Raw genomic sequence first — 24,304 nt, forward strand, 5'->3', positions numbered from 1 at the left:
CACAGATGGCATGGCGAGCCTTTCCAAGGGAGACCAGAGCAGCAAAGAGCTGAGACTTCCTGGTGATGTTGCTTTACAAAGGCAAAGTGAAGATGTGTGTGCCTCTGGGTCCAGCCCACCAGCCCGGGACACCACCTGGAGCCAGGCATGCCCTGCCTCCCTCTCTCTGCCCGCCCTGCTCCCCGCTGCCACATCTCAGCTCCGTGAGCTCTTCTCCATCTGTGTGGCCCTACTCTCTTCAGCAACTAGGGTGTTCTCCACCACATCCATCTCGCCCCTTTGCATTCCTACAAAGTGCAGGGAAAGATGGCAGATAACTTTCAATCTCCCTCCTGGATCTTGCTGCAGACGAAACCTCTCTCGCTGCCCGTGCACACTCCATTACCAGCTAATTTGGATGGAAATTGCTTCTGACGCGTGTCGTTGGCAGCGAGGCGCTCAGGGTGAGAGAACACATAAAGCTGAACTAATTTTGATTAAGAGTGACCAAGACCAGAGGAGCGAAACTGGCAGAGATGGGGGCACCATGGCTACCCTCTGTGAGAGCGAGGGCGTCAGGACAATTTTTAGAAAATGTAGAGTCACCTCAGGTCCAGTGCAGTGAACAAGAGTTACCCAAGGAGGCTCTTCACTGGGGCCCAGGAACAACTCGAGGGCAGCCCTGCACGTGCCAGTTGTTGGGTGTCTACAGTGGGATAAAACCACCTCTCTCGGGGCGCTATGGTGAAGATCAAATGAACGGATATCTATAGCATTGAATGACAAAATCTACAAAGCTCTATTACTATGTGGACCAGGAGCCCGGTGGCATATGGTTATGAGTTGAGCTGCTAACTGCGAGGTCAACAGTTCGAAACCACCAGGTGATCTGAGGAGAAAGACAATGGGGTTTTCTAGTCCCTTAAAGCGTTACAGTCTGGGAAACTCACAGGGTGTCCTGTAGGGTGGCTATGTGTCGGCATTGACCCAAGGACAGTGAGTTTGGTAGTAATTCACACCCACATTGTCAAGTTGATTCTGACTCAGAGGGACCTTATAGGACAGATAGACCTGCTTCACAGGGTTCCCAAGACTGCACATCTTTACAGAAGTGGACAGTGTCATCTTTCTCTGAGGCAGTGGCTGATGGGTGTGAACTGCCAACCTGTGGGGTATGTGAGTCCCTGAGTGGAGCAAATGGTTAATACCCGGCTGCTGACATGAAGGACAGGGAATCTGAGTCCACTCACAGGTACCTCCGAAGAAAGATCTGGTGATCTACTGGGAGGAAAAAACCCAAACAGAAGTCCTCTTGTCCGATAGTGTCTGGGGTCTTAAAGGCTTGAAGATAAACAAGCGGCCATCTAGTTCAGAAGCAACAAAGCCCACATGGAAGAACACATCAGCCTGTGTGATCACGTGGTTCTGAAGGGATCAGTTATCAGGCATCAAAGAACAAAAAATCATATCATTGGGTGCACACCTCCATGACACGATCGCCAAGGACAAATGGATGCATAAGCAAATGTGGCGAAGAAAGCTGATGGTGCCCGGTTAACAAAAGAGATAGTGTCTGGGGTCTTAAAGGCTTGAAGTGAAGAAGCAGCCATCTAGCTCAGAAGCAACAAAGCCCACATGGAAGAAGCACACCAGCCTGTGCGATCACAAGGTGTCAAAGGGATCAGTTATAAGGAATCATCAGAAAAAAAAATCTTACCATAGTGAATGAAGGGGGAAATGCAGAGTGGAGACCCAAGGCCCATTTGTTGGCCACTGGAGATCCCCTTACAGAGGGGTCTAGCGGAGGAGATGAGTCAGTCAGGGTGCAATGTAGCACCGATGAAGAATACATCTTTCCTCCAATTCCTAAATGCTTCCTTCCCCCCAACTACCATGATCCGAATTCTATCTTGCAAGTCTGGATAGAGCAGAGGATGTACACTGGTGCAGATAGGAGCTGGAGGCACAGGGAATCCAGGAAGGATGATACCTTCAGGACCAGGGGTGTGAGGGGCGATACTGGGAGGGTAGAGGGTAAGTGGGTTGGAAAGAGGGAACTGATTACAAGGATCTACATGTGACCTCCTCCCTGTGGGATGGACAACAGAGAAGGGGGTGAAGGGAGACGCCAGACAGGGCAAGATATGACAAAATAATAATTTATAAATTATCAAGGGCTCATGAGGGAGGGGAAGTGGGGAGGGAGGGGGAAAAAGAGGACCTGATGCAAAGGGCTTAAGTGGAGAGCAAATGCTTTGAAAATGATGAGGGCAAAGAATGTACAGATGTGCTTTATACAATTCATGTATGTATGGATTGTGATAAAGTTGTATGAGCCCCTAATATAATGTTAAAAAAAAGAATATTGTAATGATCAAACAGGTAACATTTCTTTAAAGTCTGAACATTTTTAGAAGGTAGAATTAGGTGAAATGAAATGACCAGTATCCAAGAGCGTATTATAGACTGTTATTATTTGACTTAAAAAAAAAAGAAGTCCTCTTGTCCACCTGCTCCCTGCTATTGACACAAGATGTAAACTGCCACCATGTGTTCTCCCCCTGGTTCCAGGGGACAGTCCTACACCGGCGTCTTTTCATCCTCTGCTGGTCATTGTGCAGAAAGAGAGGCAGGCTGCCTCCCATCAGACTGGGGCTGCGGCCAAATCCTGGGGTGCAGGTGTTGTGCTGTCCCCCCTCCCCAGGGCCTCTGAGCTCTTTGAGGCACTGAGCATTGAGCCAGTCACAGAAACAGCCAGTGATGGCCCCCATGCTTAGTAATGGGGCCTGCCAAGTGTGACTCTCCTTTGCTGTCACACCAGAATCAGTTATCTGACTAGCCTCACACTTTGTCCTTCCCTGGGTCACTTCCTCCCCTCAGCCTGGCCCTCCCTTGCCTCCTGATTCATGGAGGCCCTGCAGTGAGGTGAGAGGAGGAAGAGGAGGAGGAGGACAAGGATGAGGCAGCGGCAGCCGAAGCATGTATATTCGCTGAGACAGCAGAGTGAGATCTGAAGGAGCATTACTTATGAAAACCCTGTAGGCCCTACAGCTCAATCTGCACCTGACCCTGGGGAGGAGCAGCAGCGGGCAGCACTTCATTCCCTTGGGCCTGGCTCACTATCCGCTCGCCATCAGCTAGCAACACTGAGTTAGGTTTCTGGTCATGATGCTCAGGAAATATGGACAAAAGTTCAAATGAATCCCTTAGAGACAGCTTTGGGCACTGCTTTCTTTTGACCAGTGTCTCCCTGGGACGGAACCACCGGGGGCATAGCTCACAAGAGTCGCACAGAACCAGTGTTGGTGGGAGTACCTGCCTGCCGAAGGGAGAGCCTGCCCTACACTTGTCCAGTCAGTTAGAAGGAAGCTTAGGGGCTCCCCGGCTGTGGTCCAAGCCCAGGAATGCTGAAACGCCTACAGCACAGAACGAGGACTCCAGAGATCATCTCCTTGATTTGTGAGCAAAGCCCACGACAAACACTCACAGAGCACCAACTGTGCCCATCACACTTGACTCATCAGAAGTTCAGAGGTTTGAGCCTACCCACAGCTGCCTTGGTGGGCTACTTCTGGAAAATTAGCCACGGAAAACCTGACAGAGCTGGGCAGGCCTGCAAGGTTGTTGAATGCAAAAATGCTGGTCTGAGATGGAAACTCACACCTAACCCACCGTAGCAAGTGAAAACAACACACCTCCCAGTGGAGCAGAGTTCTACTCCGCCACACGAGGGTCCAGGAGTCTGAGTCAATTCGTCAGCAACTATTCTTTTCCTTTGAACTGTGGGTGATATTCTGAGTGGCTTGCCCCCAATGCCATTTCCCAGGTGCCAGAGGGTGCCAGAGCCAAGCCACAGAGACAATATTGGTGGAGCTGGGAATCAAAATCCCAGTGGCGAGGACTGGAGGGTTAGCTACAATGGTCCAGTAGCTAGAGACCAGGTGTGGATGAACTCCCACCGGTGTCTGCACACTGTGAGCTGTAGGGGCCAGCCCTCACAGGGATGCTCATGGGCTCCTGAAAAAGGCCCAGCCGCCTGTGAGCAAGCCCGCCCTTCCTTCCTTCCTTCCTTCCTTCCTTCCTTCCTTCCTTCCTTCCTTCCTTCCTTCCTTCCTTCCTCCCTCCCTCCCTAGTGGTAAAAGTTCAAGGAAAACATCCATGCTGCTCTCAGCACTATTGACAGGATCAGAAGGTGGGAACGCGAATGTCCACCAGCAGATGAATGGCTAAACAAACTGTGGGACATCGGTACAAGGGAACCCTCCTCACACCCTCTGAGGAACAAGGCCCACCATGGGCGACGGCACGGATGAACCTTGAAAACATCACGTTGAGGGAAGCCCACCACAAGGAAGACCACGATTGCATGACCCCGCTTTTGGGAAGTAGGCGAATGTTTAGAGACCAAAGGGCAGCCGCAGCTCTAGAAGCCGGGGGATGGGAGAGGGGAGCTCACTGCTTCGGGGGCCTCGAGTTTCTGCTCTTGGTGGTGGAATAATCTGGAAAAGGATAATGGTGCTAATTGCACACCACAATGAACATATTCACTACAACTGTCAGTCAATGTCATCTTCGGGTGAAGATGGCTGAATCCTCATATGTATTTACTACAATTAAAAGACAAAGGAAGGTAAGAGTCTGCCTCCCAAAGCCCGGTTTCCTGGCAGCGGCCCCCTCTGGACAGGCATTTCACATGGGATCTCATTTGTCTTTATTGAGGTGAGGACAAAACTGCGCACGCAGAGGCCGTACTTGAACTCAAGCGCCCCATGAATGGGCAGAGCCATGTTCTACCCCTAGGTTGGCAGTCTGTGAGCCAGCTCATGAAACTGACACCTCGCTGGCTAACCTGGGCCCTGGAAAGGCCCATCACCCGCCTGTCTCCCAGCTGCTACTCCAGAGAGGGGTGCTGTCCTCGCTCGGCCTGCCCTGTCTCCTGTGGTGGCCGGGAGGGTCTCGGGGGGCTGGAGATTGAGACTCTCGCAACCTAAGCGTTCTTGAGGGCCTTTGGCACATGTGTCCGTGGGAGACATCGGAGGGCTAGAGAAGGGCGTTTCCTCCTGGAGGGCCGCTGGTGAGCCTCCATCAGAAGAAGGAGACTGGAAGTGGTTGAGGCCCCAAGCTGTGGGTTCAATGTGAAAGGCAATTCCTCTCACCTGTCAGCTCACCCCAGCAGAGCAGCAGGCTGACCGAGAAGCAGCTGAACTCACCTGAGTGGACAGGATGCCGTGGTTGATCCCTGTGTTGTGTGTTCCTGACCCAATGACGCCAGCGATGGTCACGTCCGACACGGCTCCCATGCTGGGCCCACCAGAAGGAGAGAGGGAGGGAGGGAGGGGACAGAAGAGAGGGTTAGGCCTCCCGGGGGCAGGGGCACCCTTGGGTGGAGTTGCAAAGGCCTGGGAGCAAGGAGAAGCTTCCTCGCCTGCTTGGGTTCTCCTCCCACTATCCCAGGTCTAGGGTTTGTGTGAGTTCGGCAGGTTCTTCCCTCAGAGCCCAGTTCCTCATCTCCAAAGTCTGTTCTGAAGTGAGGATGAGAGATTTTGACTCCCGTGCTTTGGACACGTTGTCAGAAGACACTAGTCCCTGGAGAGAGGTATCATGCTTGGTAAATAAGAGCGTCATTGAAAAGGAGGAAGCCCCTCAACTAGGCGGATTGGCCCTGTGGCTACCACAATGGGATCAGGCAGTGCTTTGTGCTGAAACCTAGTGCTGCTGAGTTAGAAACAACAACAAATAAAGTGTTGGAGACAACAAAGTATGGAAGGCTCTTCTCTCTCACTGGCCTGTCAGATAAGCAGCTCCAGGTGGGTTTCTCCAGGTGGGACTCAGCACCCTAGAATGGCCTCTTTCACTCACTCCCCAACAGCATCTTCTCCCCCAAGCAGAGCAAAAATGCTCTGGCTAGGACACCTTGACACAGCTCATTAGGATCGACAGTTCTCTGGATGTGACCATGCTTCAGTCACACTTCCCAGGAGGATTTGAGGAGGTGAGAACCTGTTTTAACAGCAACTAAAGGAGGTGACATACTTCTGCTCAGACACCCAATTCTTTCACACTCTTACATCTGTGGAGAGTACAGTGTCTTCCTCACGGGGCCACGTGACAATCAGACACGGGAGCACATAAAGGAGCCAGCACAGGGTCTGACCAAGCCCATTTTGTTCCCTTCCTCTGAGATTGGCTAAGGGTTGACTTGGCTAAGGTGTGGTTTCCAGTGGTTTAGTCAAGCACTAGACTAGTTGTGAATGTAATCTAATGTGATGTAATCATTTTCACAATGTAACCCAGGTAATAGAACCAACATATTTGGAAAAGGAGTATCCTGAATATGTGGTCAGTCTCCAGATTATGTATAGGTATGTTGGCAGATCTTGCTCTCTCTCCACTCGACATTTTCCCTCTTGTCTGACCTAGGGTTGGCCATACAAGCCTGCAGAAGCCTCCAGCCTGTCACCTGACATGTGGGTTTTGGGGTTGCCCAGCCTTCCACAATCATGTGAGCTAATCCCTAGGATCATTGTGTTTTTTTTTTCAAGTTTACTGTGAATTGGGTGAAAGTTTACAATGCAGATGATCAGCGTATGGTCACCAATTCAGACACATTTTGTTTCAATCCAGCCTCTGCCATCCCCTCGATCAGCACCACGCATCCCACTGCCTTCTTCTTCCCAATCCTTGAGCCTTGTCCTTGGGTAAGTGCTACTGCTCAGGCGTGAGGTCAATTCCAGACCGGGTGACAAAGGACCATTCCCCCAGTCTCCGTCCGACCAGAAACCCTGGTCTCTTTCATGATCTGGGGTGCTGTTCCACATTTCCCCCACTCTATCCAGGACTCTCTAATGGGATCCTTTCAGAGCCAGGCGCCCTCTAGTTCTTCTGCTCGCAGGACCGTGGAAACCGATGCTGAGGCCTGCATGAGTCTGGCAGCCTAATCGTTGTTTCCAGGTTTCAGTTTTCAGCACTCACCCTGGAAGTACATCTTTCCCTCCCCCTCCTCATAGCTGTATTTCTCTACTCGTTTTGGAATCTCTCCTTTACCTTGGCATCTATCTCCCTGGTTCTGCTCTTTAGAGACACCTGACTGAGATGCCCTTCGACTCACAGCAACAGGCATTCATTCGGTTAGTCTCAAAAGCGTTCCTGAACCGAGGACCTCATCCCCCCCCCCCGTCGCCCCCCCCCCCCACTTCAGCCCACAGCTGCAGGACAGAATGTCTAACTTCTTTTAGAAAAGCAGATGGGCGTTGTGCGCTCAGTCACTGGAGGTGGATGGAGTCCCAAGGAAAGGAGAGAAAAATCATGGCCAGGTCCCAGAGATGCTTCTGGGCCCGGCAAGCCATGCTTGCAATTAAGGAGAACACAGTTCCTTCTGTTCTCATTGGTCATGGGCCCTGGCCCACTACCTGCTCACAGGCCCTGCTCCCCACACTGCTTCACTCTTTGCTTTTGCTCAGGAGAGTCCCTTTGCTAAAAAAGGTCTTCCACCCACTCTTTACTCTTGTGAACCTACTCATTGAGGATGCCACCCAGGGTCCCTCCTGCCAGAATCCTCCCTCACAGTCACCCCTTTCCAAGGCTGAACATGGCCTCTTTGGCACTGCCCAAGGCACATCGTTGGCACGTTGGTGCTATTGCCCTGCCCTGTGTGTGCTGATTTCCTCCTGGGTCTGTCTGTACTCCTAGCCGGGTGCTCCTTGCATTTGGGGTCTGGGGTTTGTTCACGAAACAAGCTCTGTACATGGCAGATGCTCTGGATGTGCTTGAGCTGCCGTGGCAGCTGAGGGAGCAGGAAGAGTGTTCACAGTGAAAATACCAGTGATCCCCCAGGGCCTGTGACAAGAAGCTGGCGGGAGAGCAGCGCAGAACACTCCCACTGGAAGACAAGCCACAGGGTGCCATGGGCAAAAGATATTCTTATTCCAGTATCCTGCACATCTGTGTCTCCTATTTCTAATGGTTGAAATTTCCCAGTTAGAGATTCACCCCTTTGGCTATATTTGACTCCTACTTCAGTGGAAATCCTCAAGCTTAAACCTTCTCAATCACTGACTTCATGTTTGGATGGAGGGATCTGTGAGGCCACAGTGTGCATACTCGGGAGCCCCGTGGCACATCCGTAGTCCTCGTTTGTTTTCTGAAGAATTCTTTTGTGCAGTCTTCTGTCTGGATCCCTACCCGGAGCCCTGGCGGCTTAGTGATCATGATGGGTTGGGCTGCTAGCCACAAGGTCAACAGTTTGAAACTACCAGATGCTCCTCGGGAGAAAGAAGGTGTTTCTAGTCCCATAAAGTTAGTGTCATAAAATAAATGAAACGCACACACACAGATACACACACACAATTGCCCTAAGAAAGAAAGAAAGAAAGAAAGAAAGAAAGAAAGAAAGAAAGAAAGAAAGAAAGAAAGAAAGAAAGAAACCGGCACAGCCTCAGAAACCCACAGAGGGAGTTCTACCCTGTCCTATAGGGTTGCCATGAGTCAGAATATGCTGCATGGCAGTGAGATTGATCCCCCACACCCCACTCCTGTTTGGATCTAGAGTTGCTTGTTGCAAGCTTTAACAAGACTTGATCCAGCCGTCTGTGCCCCCCCCCCTGTGAGTCTATTATTTAATGCTCCGCACATTTTTGGCTCCTAAACTTTCCTTTTCTTATTCACACCTCAGCCTCTGGCCCTTGGGATGGAAGGAGGAGGAGGAGGAGGCCTGTGGAGGAAAAATGGAACCCAGAGGAAGGAGGCGTGCCCTAGAGCAGCGGTTCTCAACCTGGGCGTCGAACGACCCTTTCACAGGGGTCACCTGATTCATAACAGTAGCAAAATGACAGTGATGAAGTAGCAACAAAAATAATTTTATGGGTGTGGGGGGGTCACCACAACATGAGGAACTGTATGAAAGGGTCGAGGCATGAGGAAGGTTGAGAACCACTGCCCTAGAGGGTCAGCTTCGCTCCTACCACATCATGGGGCATCTGGCTACAGAGCTGGGGGTGGACGTGTGGGCGGGTGGGGGCCCTTACTTGGACATGGCCAGGCCGTGCTGGTCCAGCTGTGGGTACAGGTCAGCCAGAAGGATGCCAGCCTCCACAGTCACTTGTTTCTTCTCTTTGTCCACCTGCAAGAGACCATCCCAGGCTGGGAGGAGCTGGACAGCCTCCCAGGTCCCACCACAGAGGATGGGCATGTCTACCCTCAGCCTGTGGTCAGCTGGAGCCATCAGATAGCTGCTGAGGATGGAGTGGAGCCCTGGATGAATTCTGCTCTACCTCTTCTTTTCCCAAGGGAAAGGAATGAGGCTCAGGGGAAAGGGACTTGCCAAAGGTCATCCAGCAGAGTTAAACTTGGGTCTCCTAACTGTAAGACCCGGAGCTGCAGTGGAGTAGTGGTTACGAGTGGGGCTGCTAACCCTGAGGATAGCAGTTTGAGACCACCAGCCGCTCCCCAGGAGAAAGACAGGGATTTCTCTTACCTTATAAAGTTACAGTCTCAGAACCCCACAGAGCAGTTCTACTCTGTCCTGGAGGGTCACAGTGAGTTTATTCTTTTGTTTTAACTGCTAGACCTGGGGAGCCCTGGTGACAGAGTGGTTGTGTGCTTGGCTCCTAACTGCAAGGTCAGCAGTTCGAAACCGCCAACCAGCAGATAGGACTGTCTACACCTGTAAAGAGTTGTTGTTAGGTGTCAGTAAGTCTGTTCTGACCCTGTAGCAACTCTATACATAACACAATGAAATGCCGCCTGGTCCTGTGCCGCCTTCATAATTGTTCCTATGTTTGAGGCCACTGTTTGAGGCCCTCTGTCCATCCATCTTGTTGAGGGCCTTTGCCTTTTCCACTAAAACCGGCAGGGGCCGTTCTACTCTATCGTATAGGGTCGCCATAGGTCGGACTGAACTTGATGGCAGGGTTTGGTTTGGGTTTAGCTGCTAGACCTGTTTTCCCGCATTTCCTTCCACCCAGCCTACCCTACCCTGACCTCCAAATCTAGAGAGTTGGGGCTCCTTTGCACAATTGCGGGGACCTATTCCTGCAGGGGCATGGCTTCACTCAAACCCCAAACTAAACTCACTGCCAGTGAGTTCATTCCGATCCGTGGCAATCCTACAGGACAGGGTGAAACGGCTCCTGTGAATTTCCGAGAGGGTAACTTCCCCACACCCACCCCCTTATTTATTTATTTAGCCTATAGCCTTTTACGGTAGAAGTCTTTCTCCTGTGGAGCAGCTGGGGGTTTCAAACTGCTGACCTGGCAGTTGGCAGCCCAACACATAACCAGTATGACAGCAGGGCTCCCTCGGAAGCGTTCACATTTCTCTGTTGTGCTGTCAGACGGTGTGTGTGTGGGGGGGTGCACTAAGAATGAGAGGGGGAGAGGAGGAGCCACACCTATGGGGTGGCTGCCACCTGTAAGAAGTGCCCATGATGTCCTCTGAGGCCTTTACCCAGACGGATGACAATCCAGGGCGCGTGAGTCACTTGCCCAAGGTCGCACACATGTTGGTGACACAGGCACAGCTGAGATGAGAAACCACTTCTGTATCAATCTATAGCACAAGCTCACTGCCTTGACCCCGAGGCAGGAGGGAGCTCAAATCTGTGGCTGGAGACCAATTTCCACTAATTAGCAATCAGAGTTAATTTCAGCCATGACGGACTCCTTGACCAGAATGCTTTCTGATAGGTGGAGACTGTCCACCTGAGCAAATAAGTAAATCTTAGAGAAAATCCCAGACCTCCGTAGCAGAGGTGGGGGTGTGTATTGGGCAAACTTTATAGCCCCTGGCAGAATAGGAGTCCCAACATGCCGGTTATCTGCCATAGGCAGCACCCTAACTAGTGGAGCCCTGGTGGCCTAGTGGGTTACCGATTGCACTGCTACCACAAGGTCAGCAATTCGAAACCACCAACCGCTCCTCAGGATAAAGATGGGGCTTTCTACTCCCAGAAAGACTTAGTCTTGAAAACCCACAGGAGCACTTCTGTCCTTGTCCTATGGTCTCTCTGAGTCGGCATGCACTCCATGGCGGTGAGTGATCCCAGCATGGGACTTAGAGCCCTGCGTCTGGGCTCAGCTCTGCTCCTGATTGGCTATTGCGGCCCTCCCTAATCACCAGTGTCTCCATCTCTAACCCTGGTTAAGTGTTGAGTTAGGCCCTTCCAGATTTGTCTTGGTGAACTCTATTTCAGGGGGCTGGCCAGATACTCCACCCCCAGAGAAGTATCACAGAGGGGTGGGGAGTCTGGGGAGTGCTTGAAGGAGTGTGGGGTGGCCGCTCTCTAGGCTGCAAAGGGGAGCCCAGGCCTGAGGAGAGGGCTGAGCCAGCTCAGGAAAGGGTTCAGGTGAGGGGCGCTGAGAGGGGGTCAGGTATAGGACACAGTGGCGAGAAAGGGGCCAGGGCTGTGGGGTCTGGGATGAAGACCTTGGACAGAGGCAGAGGCTGCCCAGCTGGGGACAAGCAGAGGTGGGAGCAGAGGCATCCACATACCTGGAGGATGCGGTTCATCTTGCCCATGTGTATCATGAAGCCGTCGGTACAGGCGATGTCGGAGGGTGAGTGGCCACCACCTACCACCTTTACCCGCTTGTTCTGCTGCCTGGCTAGAGCCAGCACCTGCCAAAGCAATGCCAGGCTCAGGCCTGGACTCAGAGCTAGTCCAGGGCCTCTCTGTGAGGCAGGCAGAGAGGGGCAGGGACAGCCCTGCGTGAGGGGTGTGAGCCCCATGCTATGCACCCCAGGCCTCCAACCTTGGCCTGATTGCAGCTTGCTTCCAGGCCACCCCCAGGGAGAAGAAGCAGGGTGTGAAGCAGGATGGAGAACCAAGGTGCCTTCTATTGTGGGGCCTGGGCTGTTCTCTATCCTGCAGCTCCACGCTTGTCTCAGACCGCTGATCACATTCTTCCTCCGTGCCTCAGAATAAGCCTTCCACCCCAGCCTGCATCCCACGCTGACACAGAGGCTCCCCCAGGGTAGCAACGGATCCACTGGACTCTAAAGCTGATGTTTAACCCAAGCCTGGCGTAAGCAGGCCATCTCTGATGATTGCTGATCCAACGTACATGAATCCATTCACTTCTCCAGTCCCGTGCCTGTTCAAACACCCCCGTGAGCATTTTTAAACATCTCCTCCACAGGAGACTAGCCTGACACTTTACATCATAGAGACTTCCACGGTCAAGTGAGATTGAGAAAGGTTCGGACAGGTTCTGTCCTCATCCTTCTCCCCCGCCCCCAACAGATTAGTATTAAGACCATGAGGTTCTATCGCCATCTTCCTCCCACTGCCTTGACCACATATTTTATGTTCACATAATCCCACTAGTCTTCCATGGAAGCATGGACCGGCAAGACCTTCCTCCTAGTGGTAATTCATGATCAGCATAGGAGATGCCCGCGCACACAGCTAGCTCTTACAGAGCACCTCCTGATGTCTCCCTCAGAGATGGGGAGAAGCCAGATGCTTGGGGCCCAAGGCTCCCTGTGGTACAGAGCTTCTCTTCCTCCCCAGCCTGCCTCTTCTAGTCTCCTGGCAGCTACAGATGACAATTTTCTGGGCATTCCCTGCAAGAGATATTTCTCTCCTTCTCCTCCTCACTCAAAATGCCCTTCCCCAGCCCCTTTTGACCACGTACTCATTCTGCAGAGCCTGCTCACATCCCACCGCTCTTTTAGTAAGGTGACCAGATTTAACATTGGTAAAGCGGGACACCAGCGGGACACCATTGATGAAACTCATATCCTGGCGAAATCGCCACATGGCAGCTGAAAACCGTATACCCTAGCTTGTCATGCATTCTTTCCAAAAATTGGGAGTTTTTTAAAATGCCACAGGATGCGGGAAAAATTGTTACAAATCGGGACTGTCCTGCCAAAAGTGGGATGTAGTTACATTGCTTTTTCTGTGTGAGAATGTGCCAAAGAAAATGAGCAGAAACCAGAAACAATCTTTGGTTTGGATCCTGACTCCGACCTTAATTCAGATGGGAGAATTACAAGCCTCAGAGGACCTCGTTCTCCTCAGTTCTAGAAAAGGATAATAATCACTACTCACAACAACAACAACGGCTGAGACCAAATATGAAGCACACGGTACAGATTACTATCATCCGACTGCCCTTACACAGCGATACATGTGCACACGTGCACACACATGTATGTGCACTCCTACACACACTCACCTGTCTGGAGCCATGAGGCCCGGCCATTACTTGGAATTTATTAGCCTGAGCTCTGGGCATTCTTCTACCTCAGCCTACGTGACAGAGCACTGCAGTTGTAAAACTTGAGCAAACAAGGGGTGATGCTCTTTAGATAAGCACCCGTGTCCTGCATTCCCTTGATTGGGCAAAAGATCATCTTCCCCTATGCTTGATTTGCATGTACATGCCACTCCTCTGCGTACCTAATTGAAGACTGTAAGCCCTTACTGACCCATGGGCAGGGCACGCTCCCCAGAACTCCCTGATTGGCCTGTTGCCAAGGTAGCCTAATCTGCATGTGCGGCTGAGGCTCCCCCCCACCTTGGCTGGCCCTTATAAGCTGTGACTCTTTGCTCATTAAAACAGGATTTGATCAGGATATTGTCTTGTCCTCATTCTCCATGCCTCTTGTACCCCCCCAATTCCCACTCTCTCCTCCAGGATCCACGGTGAATGTCCCGCGGGAACGGGACACTCACCCACACATACACATGCACACAGAAAGACAGATGCTCACCTATACAAACATGTACATAACCCACTTAGGCACAAACACTCTCAGGCTTATACCCACACATGCAAGCATAAGCACTCTCATATAGACTCACCATGCACACTCATGCACACATACATGTACACACATACTCTGTTGCCTCCTAACTCTTACTGTTTTCCAAGTGTCCTGTCACTTACTTTTAATCTGTATACTTTCATGTATTTTTTGTCTAAAAGACTTTCTCATATATATGTTCTCATTTTTTAACCAGTATCTTCAATTCTATACCATTGGCTACATCCATGATATTTATCTTACAATTACCAAATGACCCATGGAGATTATTTATGTTATTTCTCAGGAGGCTGATAACGCTGCCTCTACAGTAGATCATAGAAATGTTATAAACCTTAAATACGAATGGAGTTTGAGCTCTCACTTACTCATAGCCCTAAATTAAGAGCAATCTCTTCTTGTGATGTGGTCCTCCTCAACACTAACCCTCACTTCAGAGGTCACTGAAGATATACTGCGTAGCAAAGGGTAGTGAAGAAATCAGATGGTGCCCGACTGTCAGAAAGGACCGTGTCAACTTCCTTTGTTCCTTTATTTGGCTTTGCCTGTTTTTTTCACTTATTAATGCATCTGCATGTCTGTCTAGATAAGATAGGTGGGATAAATAATTTGGAGATGAAAAGACTGGGACCAATGTTTGGTCCCATCCAGGAGAAGGGGAGGTGGGAGAAAGGAAGGAGTGGTGGTAAACCAACCCAGGGACAAGGGAACAACAAGTGACCTAAAATCAATGGAAAGAACCTCATAGGATGCCTAGTGGGGCTCAATCAAGGGCAATGTAGCAGCAAGGAATTACTAAACCCGAATGAAGGCTGAGCATGATGGTGGGACAGGAGGGAAGTAAGAAGGAAATAGAGGAAAGAACCAGGAAGCAAAGGACATTTGTAGAGGTCTAAATACAGGCATGTACATATGTAAATATATTTATAATGAGAGGGGCATAGAACTATGTACTCATATCTATATGTTAAGAATTAAGGTTGCAGATGGACATTGGGCCTCAAAGCAAGTGCTCCTTAACATAAGAACACTTTGTTCTAACAATCTGACATTCTGTGCTGCTCACCTTCCCAACACAATCGCTGAAGACAAAATGTGTGCATAAGCAAATGTGGTGAAGAAAGCTGATGGTGCCCGGCTATCAAAGGATACAGTGTCTGGGGTCTTAAAGGCTTGAAGATAAATAAGCAGCCATCTATCTGAGAAGCAACAAAGCCCACATGGAAAAAGTGCACCAGCCTATGTGATCATGAGGTGTCGGTGGGATCAGGTATCAGACATCTAAGACCAGAATAAAACCATATCCAAGGTGAATGGGGGGGGGCAGGCATGAAGTGGAGACCCAATGCCCATCAGTAGGCAATTGGATATCCCCTCACAGAGGGATCACAGGGAAGAGATGAGCCAATCAGGGTGCAGTGTAGCACCAATAAAACACACAACTTTCCTCTAGTTCTTTGGTGCTTCCTTCATCCCACTATCATGACCTCAATTCTACCTTACAAATCTGGTTAGACCAGAACATGCACACTGCTAGAGATAAGAGCCCACAACATAGGGAATCCAGGATAGATAAACCCCTCAGGGCTAACAAGGAGAGTAGAGATACCAGGAGGATTAGGGGCAGATGGGCAGATGGGGGAGAGAGAGGGTATCAATGTAGAAACCTCTCGGGGGTGGGGGGTGGGGGTGGGGATGGCGGTGGGGATAATGGAAAAGTGGATGAGGGGTGATGGAGGAAGATGTAAGATATGGAAAAAATAATCTATAAGTTATTAAGGGAGAGGGAAGAAATGGGGAGCTGATATCAGGGACTCAAGTGGGAAGAGAATGTTTTGAAAATGATGATGGCCGCATATGTGCAAATGTGTTTGACACATTGGAAGAATGTATGGATTGTGATAAGAGAGGTAAGAGCCCCCAATAAAAGTAATTTTAAAAAGATTTTAAAATTTAAAAAAAAGAAAAGACAGTGTCTGAGTGGGGTCATAAAGGCTTGTCTTTAAGCAAGGTGCCATCGAAGTCCATATGGAAGAAGAACTCCAGCCTGTGTGATCAAGCAATTACTGACAAGAATAATAATTTGTGATGAGAGGGGGGATTTTATTAGAGCTTAAATTCTAAGCACCTTGGTGTGCACAAGGGTATGGATGACAATGGCGGCCAAAAATCCATTTGCAGAGGCCTCATGTCCATTAAGCCTCCATTGAATGCTTTCCTATCATTAAGCAATGATATAGATCATCTTGCCCTTAAGCAAAATGCCTTCTAGAGCAATTACTTCCATCCCTCTATGGCCCAGGGCGGGGCAGCCTCTGGGGACTACTGAGAGGGGCGTATCAGTCATGAGTCCCATTCAATCACTTCCCCGACGACTGCATTGGTCAGAAGGCCCTGGACCAATAGCCCCATCTGTTATTGTGATGTATTGATCTGCCACCAATCATGATTTTGTGACAATTTCTTTTGCCAGTTGTCTCACCTCCGCACCCCCTGACAATACCCTCTTTCTCTCAAGTCTTCAGCGTGAACACTTGGGCGCCATCTCAACCTTGTGTTGGTGGCTGCCATTATCTGGATGATGTATCTGTGTTTTGTGTTGTCTTAGTCTCTTTTAAGACTTAATAAATGTTCTCTTTAAAATACATTCCAGATTGGGTCTCTTTTGTACCCTAAACATAACTCACATTCAACCATGCACACACTCACCCACATAAGCGCGTGCACACACACACACACACACATCCTCACCAGGCACACATACTTCCTCCTCTGTTCTGTCAGCACTGGAGGGTCAACTGGGGTAACCTTGGGTGTTAGTTGCATGCATGCCTGTGTACCCTATAAAAGTGCAAGCCATTTAAGGGAGACTCTGGGTCTCGTTCACACTCATTACCCAACAAATGTGTATGGAGTGCTTCCTGTGTGCCTAGCACAGTGTGGGTGCTGACGAAAACCACAGAGAACAAGATAAGCATGGTCTTACACCCTTATGAAAGAATGAAAAAAGAAACCAGACAGTTGTAAGTTCTGAATATGCAATGAAAGAAATAAACAAGAAGGACATTCCGGCTAAATGATTTCAGATTAAAAAAAAAATCCACTGCCTTCAGATCAACTCTGACGACAGCGTTTCTGGGGCTGTGCATCTTTTCAGGAACAGATAATGGCATCTCTCTCCCATGCAGTGGCTGGTGGGTTTGAACTGCTGACCTAGTGGTTAGCAACCCAATACTTACTCAACAGTTGTGCCAGGGTTCCTTAGTGGGTAGGAAAACCCTCTGAAGAGATGAAGTTCACCATGATTCTTCAACAACGGAGAGCTGGTCATGTGAAAAGTCGAGGACCCTTTAAAGGGACAGCCAGCACACAGGTGCTGAAGTAGAGCTTGGTTTGTTCAGTGAACCGAGAGGACAGAAGTAAACAAGGCAGAGAGGGATGTGAGGGAGGTTTGGGAAACAGGTCCAGGAGATGCTCACTGTGTGAGTGAGGAGGAGATGGGGTCTAGTTCCAAGAACAATGGGAAGCCTCAGAGAAGTTGTAGGGAGGTTTCCCAACCCACCTTAACATTTTAACAAAAGCCCTTTGTGCTGATGGTGGGCTGGGGGTGGAGCTGGAAGCCCCAGGGCTGGTCATCCCACTGTGGGCTGAATTGGACACTCACCTCTCGGATCTCCTCCACAGAGGTGGGCTGATAGTACATCTCTGGGTAACAGCCATAGGTCTTGGCCCAGTTTTGGAACTTGACCCCTTTGTACCCATGAACCTAGGCCAGGAAAAAAAGCCATGTCTTAGCAGTGACCCCATCCCGCTGTCCTGTCACCAGCCTCCCCCACATCCCCTCCATCGCCACTATTAAGCTAGGAGGCTGAGTAAGCAGCCACTCAGAGCCCTTCTGCCTTGGACGAGGGCCCTGAGGAAGGTTAATTCTTCGAGAGGGGATTTCTGTTATTCTCTCCTTGACAGCTTCCGTCAGCTGTAGGAGCTTAGGTGATTATAGCCTCAGGGAGATGAGATCAGCAAGGAAACCTGGAGAAAGCAGGATCCTTGGGATGGGCCCTCAACCTTTGCTGAAGACTTCTCTAGCAGGGAAAGGACAGGCTTGGAAGAGAGCCTGGGCCCGAAGGAGTCCACAGCAACTTTCCTGACTCTGACCCCAGCTGTGGAGTCCTGGGACCGTGGGAGACGCCCATTGTGTGTGGGGTACGGTGCTGGGCTTCTCTGTGTGTCTTACTGAATCCTTACAACAATGTCATGGGACAGGTCATATGACGCCCATTCTCAGGAGCATAAACTGAAGCTCAGCCTGTCACCCCATTTAGGCACAGGGTCCAAGCTAGGCCTTCCTCTCCTATCCCTTTCCCAATAGCCAGTGCCTCCCCAGAGCCTCAAGTACAATTCACGGTGGGCCCCTTGGCTTCCCCCACCCCAGGTGAGTCCACCTGTGACGTCTCCAGCCCATGGACCTTCCATTTGACTTAGTTCTGCAGTCCCCAGCTCACTGATCCAGCCTGGACACAGACCCAGCCTGGGCACAGATCCACTACTATGCATATGCTCCTACCATGGCTCCAGCAGTCAGTGGCCTTGGCTCAATCCGGCTCTTTTGAGGAACAGCGCGCTGGGCAGCCAATTGGAAGCGTAAGCGTGTGACCGAAGGGTCTGAGCCGGCAGCACACCACCTCAGCACTGGCTCCCTTGCTCGGCAGCTGCTGTATCCAGAGGAGCGTGGGGGCCTGACCAAGTTGGGTAAACAGTGTTGCAACAGGACCTGCTCCAACAGGATGAAGTCAATCTCAGCAAATAGCAGCTGAGACCTGCCTTCTGTCATGGGCAGAAGGTGAAAGGGCAGTGTTTAAGGAGGGACTCCTCTGTTCATGGAAGTTTCCTGAGTTCTGACCCTTACTTTATGGGTGCTAGAGCCAAAGCATCCACCATCCTCTAAGCCAAATACCAAACCCACAGCAGTTTCAGTTCAAGATGGTGAATCATGCGGATGCTCTACCCGGAGCCACTACAATTGTATTAGAGTTGAAATTCAGAGCAGTAGGTTTGCAGAAGCCTTGGATGAACAGTGAAAGCCCCAAATCCATTTGCAGAGTCCCCAGGCAGATTAAGCTTCTGAGATAAAATTTATTGTGCCCACCTGGAGGATAAGCATATGTGGGGTTAATTGAAGGGTGGAGAGATAAATGGCTCAGTGAGCCTCACCTTTGGAGTTCTCAGGTCTGTTGCTTTGATGGTCAGACCAGGGTGCAGCTGCCTTAGCCAGTTCCCTGCTTCAGCTTGCAAGGCTCACTTCCTGTGTTTGACAGGGTTCTCAGAGAGACAAAACCAGATTGCTAGTCATTTTGTATATTATATTTATATAGACAGATAGATATATAAAACAAGAAACAAACAGTTAAATTATAAAGCAGTTATACAGATAGGTATATAACACAAGAAACAAACAGTAAAATTGTAAAGCAGTACAATTCAAATGCCACTTGTGAGACACTGGCAGTCCTTCAAGTCTTGAGGGCTGCCAGGTAGTCCTCTGTAGAGCAATTCAGGTTATCCGGGCAGAGGCAGCAAACAGCAAGGCAGGTCACCTGCAGTCAGTCCCCAGCTCAAGAGATGTAAATTCCAATCGTGTGGCGAAGCACATTGTGAAGGAACCTCAAATTACAGTGACACAGTCCACAGGTTAGGTGTCCCACAGGTAGTGTAGCTTGCAAATTGAGGCACAGAACAAGCAAGGCAGCCGCACCCTTTTCTGATGATCAAAGAGCAAGAGACAAGAAAGGCAAGGCTCGCCAAGCCATTTATCAGTCCACCCTTCAATTAATCCTACATGTGTTTATCGGCCAGGCTGGCACAATAAACTAACCACCTCACTTCCTGCAAGACATCCCCAAGGAGAAGCACATGAACCTACCCCCATGCAGCCCTGGGTGCTGGAGCAGTCATGTGGAGACCCCTGCCAATGCTGAGATGCTTACACATTCACTGATTCAGCTTTCCTCCTGCAGTCAGCATCATAGTGTGTGTTTTGTGAGATGGAGGAGGACTTTGTGGATTGGTATAGGACATATGGGCTAATGTTGGACTTGTGAGCTTGGGCAACATTGGGTTGGGGTGTTCTCTTGATGTGCACTTACCCTTTATATAAAACCCTCTCTTATACATATGAGTTTCCGTGGATTTGTTTCTCTAATGTACCCAGACTAAGACAGCTTCCTTTGAGTTCCTACTGAAAGTTAAAGGGGAATATGAACAACTTTGCCCTCAGGTGGGGTACATTTGAAAGTGTATTACTCTTAACGTCTAACTACAAGAAAGAAAAAAAAGTTCTCAAATTGATTGTAGTGATGATTGCACACGTCTTCTTGGTATGGTTGAATTGTTGTATTGTATGATATGTGAATTCTATGCAAATAAAAGTTTTTCTAAAGAAAGTAAATAGGAAAGTGGATTATTGCCATTCCTTTAACCAGCCCAGTCATGGGCAGACTCCCTCAGGGCTTGCCTGTGTGTGTCCTGCATGGAGTACGGGGTTGAATCCTCACAAGTCAGGCTCTGACTGCCTTGGTCCGAAGGCCCTGGACAATCTTGTAAGCTCTTCTGCATAACATAAGATAACATAAGATAACATAACATAACAAACATAGCTTTCATGGGATCATTCCCTTTCAGTAGTCCTGCCTGCACTTGCAACACATTCATCTGCTGCCAATCAAGCTTGTGCGAGTTTTCCTTGTACTCCCATGTCTATTTAAGTTTGTCTCTAACTCCTTGCACATCATTCTGAACTCACGTTGATGACCTCCCTCATCTGTGTGATGGGTCTTTGTCTTGTCATTGTCCTGACAATGGAGTTAATACATTTTCTCTATAAATTTTACTTGATACCTTCCGGACATGATTGCTGAAGACAAAGTGAGTGCATAAGTTAATGTGGCAAAGAAAGTTGATGGTGCCTGGCTATCAAAAGATATAGCATCTGGGGTCATAAAGACTTGAAGATAAGGAAGCGTCCATCTAACTGAGAAGCAACAAAGCCCACATGGAAGAAGCACACCAGCCTGTGTGATCATGAGATGTCAAAGCGATTGGGTATCAGGCATCAAAGACCCAGAACCAAAAAAAAAATCATAATGTGAATGAGGGAGTGAGTGCAGAGTAGAGGCCCAAAGCCAATCTGTAAGCAATTGGATATCCCCTTACAGAAAGGTTGTGGGGAGAAGATGGACCATTCAGGGTACAGTATAGCACCGATGAGACATACGGCTTTCTTCTAGTTATTTAATGCTTCCTCTCCCCCACATGATCCTAATTCTACCTTACAAATCTGGCTAGACCAAAGCATGTACATGGGTACAGATAAGAGCTGGAAACACAGGGAATACAGCACAGATAAACTCCTCAGGACCAATATTGAGAGTAGCAATACTAGGAGGGTAAGGTGAGGTTGGGGAGAAAGAGGGAACCGATCACAATGACCTACCTATAACCCCCTCCCAGGGGGATGGACAACAGACAAGGGGGTAAAGGGAGACATCTGACTGTGCAAGACATGAAAAAAACATTTATAAAGTATCAAGGATTCATGAGGGAGGGAGGGTAGAGTAGGGGGAAAATGAGGAGCTGATACTCGGGGCTCAAGAAGAAAGAAAATACTTTGAAAATGATGATGGCAACAAATGTTCAAATGTACTTGACATGATGGATGGATGGATTGTGATAAGAGTTGTATGAGCCCCCCAAAAATGATTTAAAAAATGTTTGCTTGAGACATAGAGTATGTTTGTTCCCTAAAACCTAACAGACATAGGGGAAACCAAATGAAACAGATATGCAGGAGAATCCGGGAACCCTGAGCTTCAGAGGAAAGGGTAGTGTCGTTGCTAAATGACCAGAAGAAACTGAACAAAAGAGCACGAGGAGAAAGACGGGGGGGGGGGGGGGTTGTTGGCTAGCCTAGCAGCAGAACTGCCATGAACGTTTGGAAGCAGCATCCCATCAAGACGGGGCCTGCCTGACATGTTTGTGGCTTTTGACTAGAAAGCTGAGGCCCACCGTTGTTCCCCACACTGTCCTAATGACCTCACGCACCCAGAAGCTGGTGACACGTCCACTGTATAGCCTCTGTTCAGCCCGAGGCTCCCTCTCCCAGCTCCTCTCCTAAGTCGGGAGGAAATCACCCCTCATCCAGAAACCACAACTGTGGGCCCATGTTACTCTGTTGTTGTGCTATTTCATTTTAGCAGAAACTTTCCCTTTTAACTGTCTTACGGATCCCAAGCAGCCACACTCAGAAGATAACCAGTCTAAACCAGACCTTCCTGGTTTGGGTCCCCACACGTGCATAGAGCCTTATAACCCACAGAAAAATTCACTGACATCTGTGTTAGTGCCTAAAAGCAAAGGCACCCCTGACACAGCCCTGGTTTCATCCTAAGCCTTAAAATTAGCCCAAATGCCGTCCACAACACCCGACCCCCAGCCCTCGCAAGACATAAACGTGCAAAAGAAGAGAGCCTTCTTCTTTGTCCTCCCCGACTCTGGCCTGATGGAGCAACAAGAGACCCCTCCTGACTGTCTTTATCATAAAGACTTTGACAAAAGTTTTACAGAAATTCTTGTTAATGTTTATCTCATCTGTTGTAAGAACCAAACCACTACCAACTCTATAAAAAGAGCACACTGTGTACGGCTTTTTGGATTCCGCCAGGCATTCTTTGATCGTATGTCAGTCCATTTCCCATCTCTCCGTCTCTATGATGCTCCCCCCTATTATAATCTTGTGATGATTTCCCCATAGAAAACACACACACACACACACACACACACACACACACACACACACACACACACACACTTCTTAGTTTCCCTGGAGGGCAAAACACTGAACACCAGTGCACAGGCACAGTGAATTAAAAATTGCACGGCCTATAAGTCGGAGAACCAAGTATTGGGGAGTCAGAGCTGAGGACAGGGCAACCTAGTTCCCGGCCCAGTGCTTTGCAATAAAACTGCTTTCCCTTTCTCAAAGACCAGTGTCCACAAATCTGATTTCTATACACAATGGGCAGGGGCCGTTTTGGGTTCCTTAACAAGCAGATCAACAAAAACGCAGAGCCAGATCCCCGGACAGCCCTGGACGAGAAGAATTCCTTTCATCAGCTGCCACCCTGTCCTCAGTTGCCCTCTAGGACTGAAAGAGGTCTTTTCTGGGAAGTGGCCCTTGGACCTCAGGCACCATCTGGGCCTTAACAAGTTACTTCTGAATCAGCTGTCCCGATCCTTGATGGCATATTGGCCTGCAGGAACTACACCGGGGTACCGGGGTTCACCCTTTACCCGTCCTCACAACTCACCCCTCCCCACCCCCTACCATGTGAGATCCCTGGCTGGAAGAGGAAATTGACTCATACTGGTGCCCTGATCCCCATAGCATGCTCTTTTTCCACTCCTCCTTTGTTTCACTTCTTTCTCTGTTTTTTTGTTTGATTATTTTTTGTTTCCTTTTCCCATACGAGGCACCCTACTCTCCATCACAGTTTTCTCTTTTTCCCCCCATCTCGTCCTTTCTCTGCTTTCCTGTGTTCCTTTGTCCTTTCCTTATTTAAAAAATTATCTCTTTTCTATTATTTTCTCCACAAACCCACCCTCTCTAGTTAGGCTTATTGTATTTATCTTTGATCCCATTAATTGGCTTTTCATTTGCTCGGGTGGCAATGTAGGGTGAGCATTGGACTGCTAGCTACAAGGGCAGCAGGAGAAACCCACCAGCAAGCCCTCTGGAGTAAGGTGAGATGTATGTCAGGAAGAAAGTGAGATCAAGAAATGGGCTCACACAGCTGCGGAAGCAGGCGAGTCCAAGTTCAGTCAGGTTTTAAGCCCATGGGCTGCATGCTATGTTGGAGGCTTTTCCTGACTCAAATAGCTCAAAAGACTCATGAAGCAAACATTAACAGAGAGACCATCGGCTGATGGCTGGCGAGGCAGATGAAAGCGAGGTCAGCAGATCACATGGCAGATCACTGATATTTTCTAGGATTTGGCAAGCAATATGGCAGGCCTTTGGCACGAGTCCAAAGAACCAGAGGTCTATGGGTCAGATGTAGGATTCGGACACAGCAAAAATCAAGCAAAATTTTGCACAGCATCCACTTATATAGGAAATAAGTCATCTCCCTCTTCCCCCGAGGAGCCTTTCTTTCAAGTGCATCAGGGCTGTCACCTGAGTAAGGAGGTTGCAAGTAACCTTAGTCTTCTTAAAACTGATTGAGTGCCCACATAGATCTCATTGTGGAGTTAATTGTAGTGTGCTAAGTAACATCATTAAGGATTACTAGGTCCAGTCAATTTGACACAAACCCTAATTATCTCCTGCTCCTGGAAAGTTACCGTTCCAGAAATTCTCTATAGGGTTTGTGTTAGTCTGGGTACTTTAGAGAAATAAATCCACAGAAACACACACACACACACACACACACACGAGAGAGTTTTATATAAAGGATAAGTGCACATCAAGAAAACATCCCAACCCAGTGCTGCCCAAGCCCA

At 49.2% G+C, this 24,304-nt stretch overlaps 1 protein-coding gene across 1 annotated transcript in view; it reads right to left on the reverse strand.

The window, feature by feature from the left end:
* The window catches only part of LOC142455458 (L-gulonolactone oxidase), a 36,355-nt gene extending 17,774 nt beyond the window's left edge, over nucleotides 1-18,581 (reverse strand). The window contains exons 1-5 of the mRNA XM_075557204.1: nucleotides 18,492-18,581; nucleotides 17,415-17,516; nucleotides 11,468-11,593; nucleotides 9,003-9,097; nucleotides 5,190-5,280 (exon numbers count right to left, since the gene is read on the reverse strand). Coding sequence (XP_075413319.1) covers nucleotides 5,190-5,280; nucleotides 9,003-9,097; nucleotides 11,468-11,593; nucleotides 17,415-17,516; nucleotides 18,492-18,581 — 504 coding nt within the window. The remainder of the gene's footprint in view (nucleotides 1-5,189; nucleotides 5,281-9,002; nucleotides 9,098-11,467; nucleotides 11,594-17,414; nucleotides 17,517-18,491) is intronic.
* Nucleotides 18,582-24,304: the final 5,723 nt, after the last annotated feature.

This window comes from Tenrec ecaudatus, chromosome 8 (genome assembly GCF_050624435.1).
Source record: "Tenrec ecaudatus isolate mTenEca1 chromosome 8, mTenEca1.hap1, whole genome shotgun sequence".
NCBI lineage: Eukaryota > Metazoa > Chordata > Mammalia > Afrosoricida > Tenrecidae > Tenrec > Tenrec ecaudatus.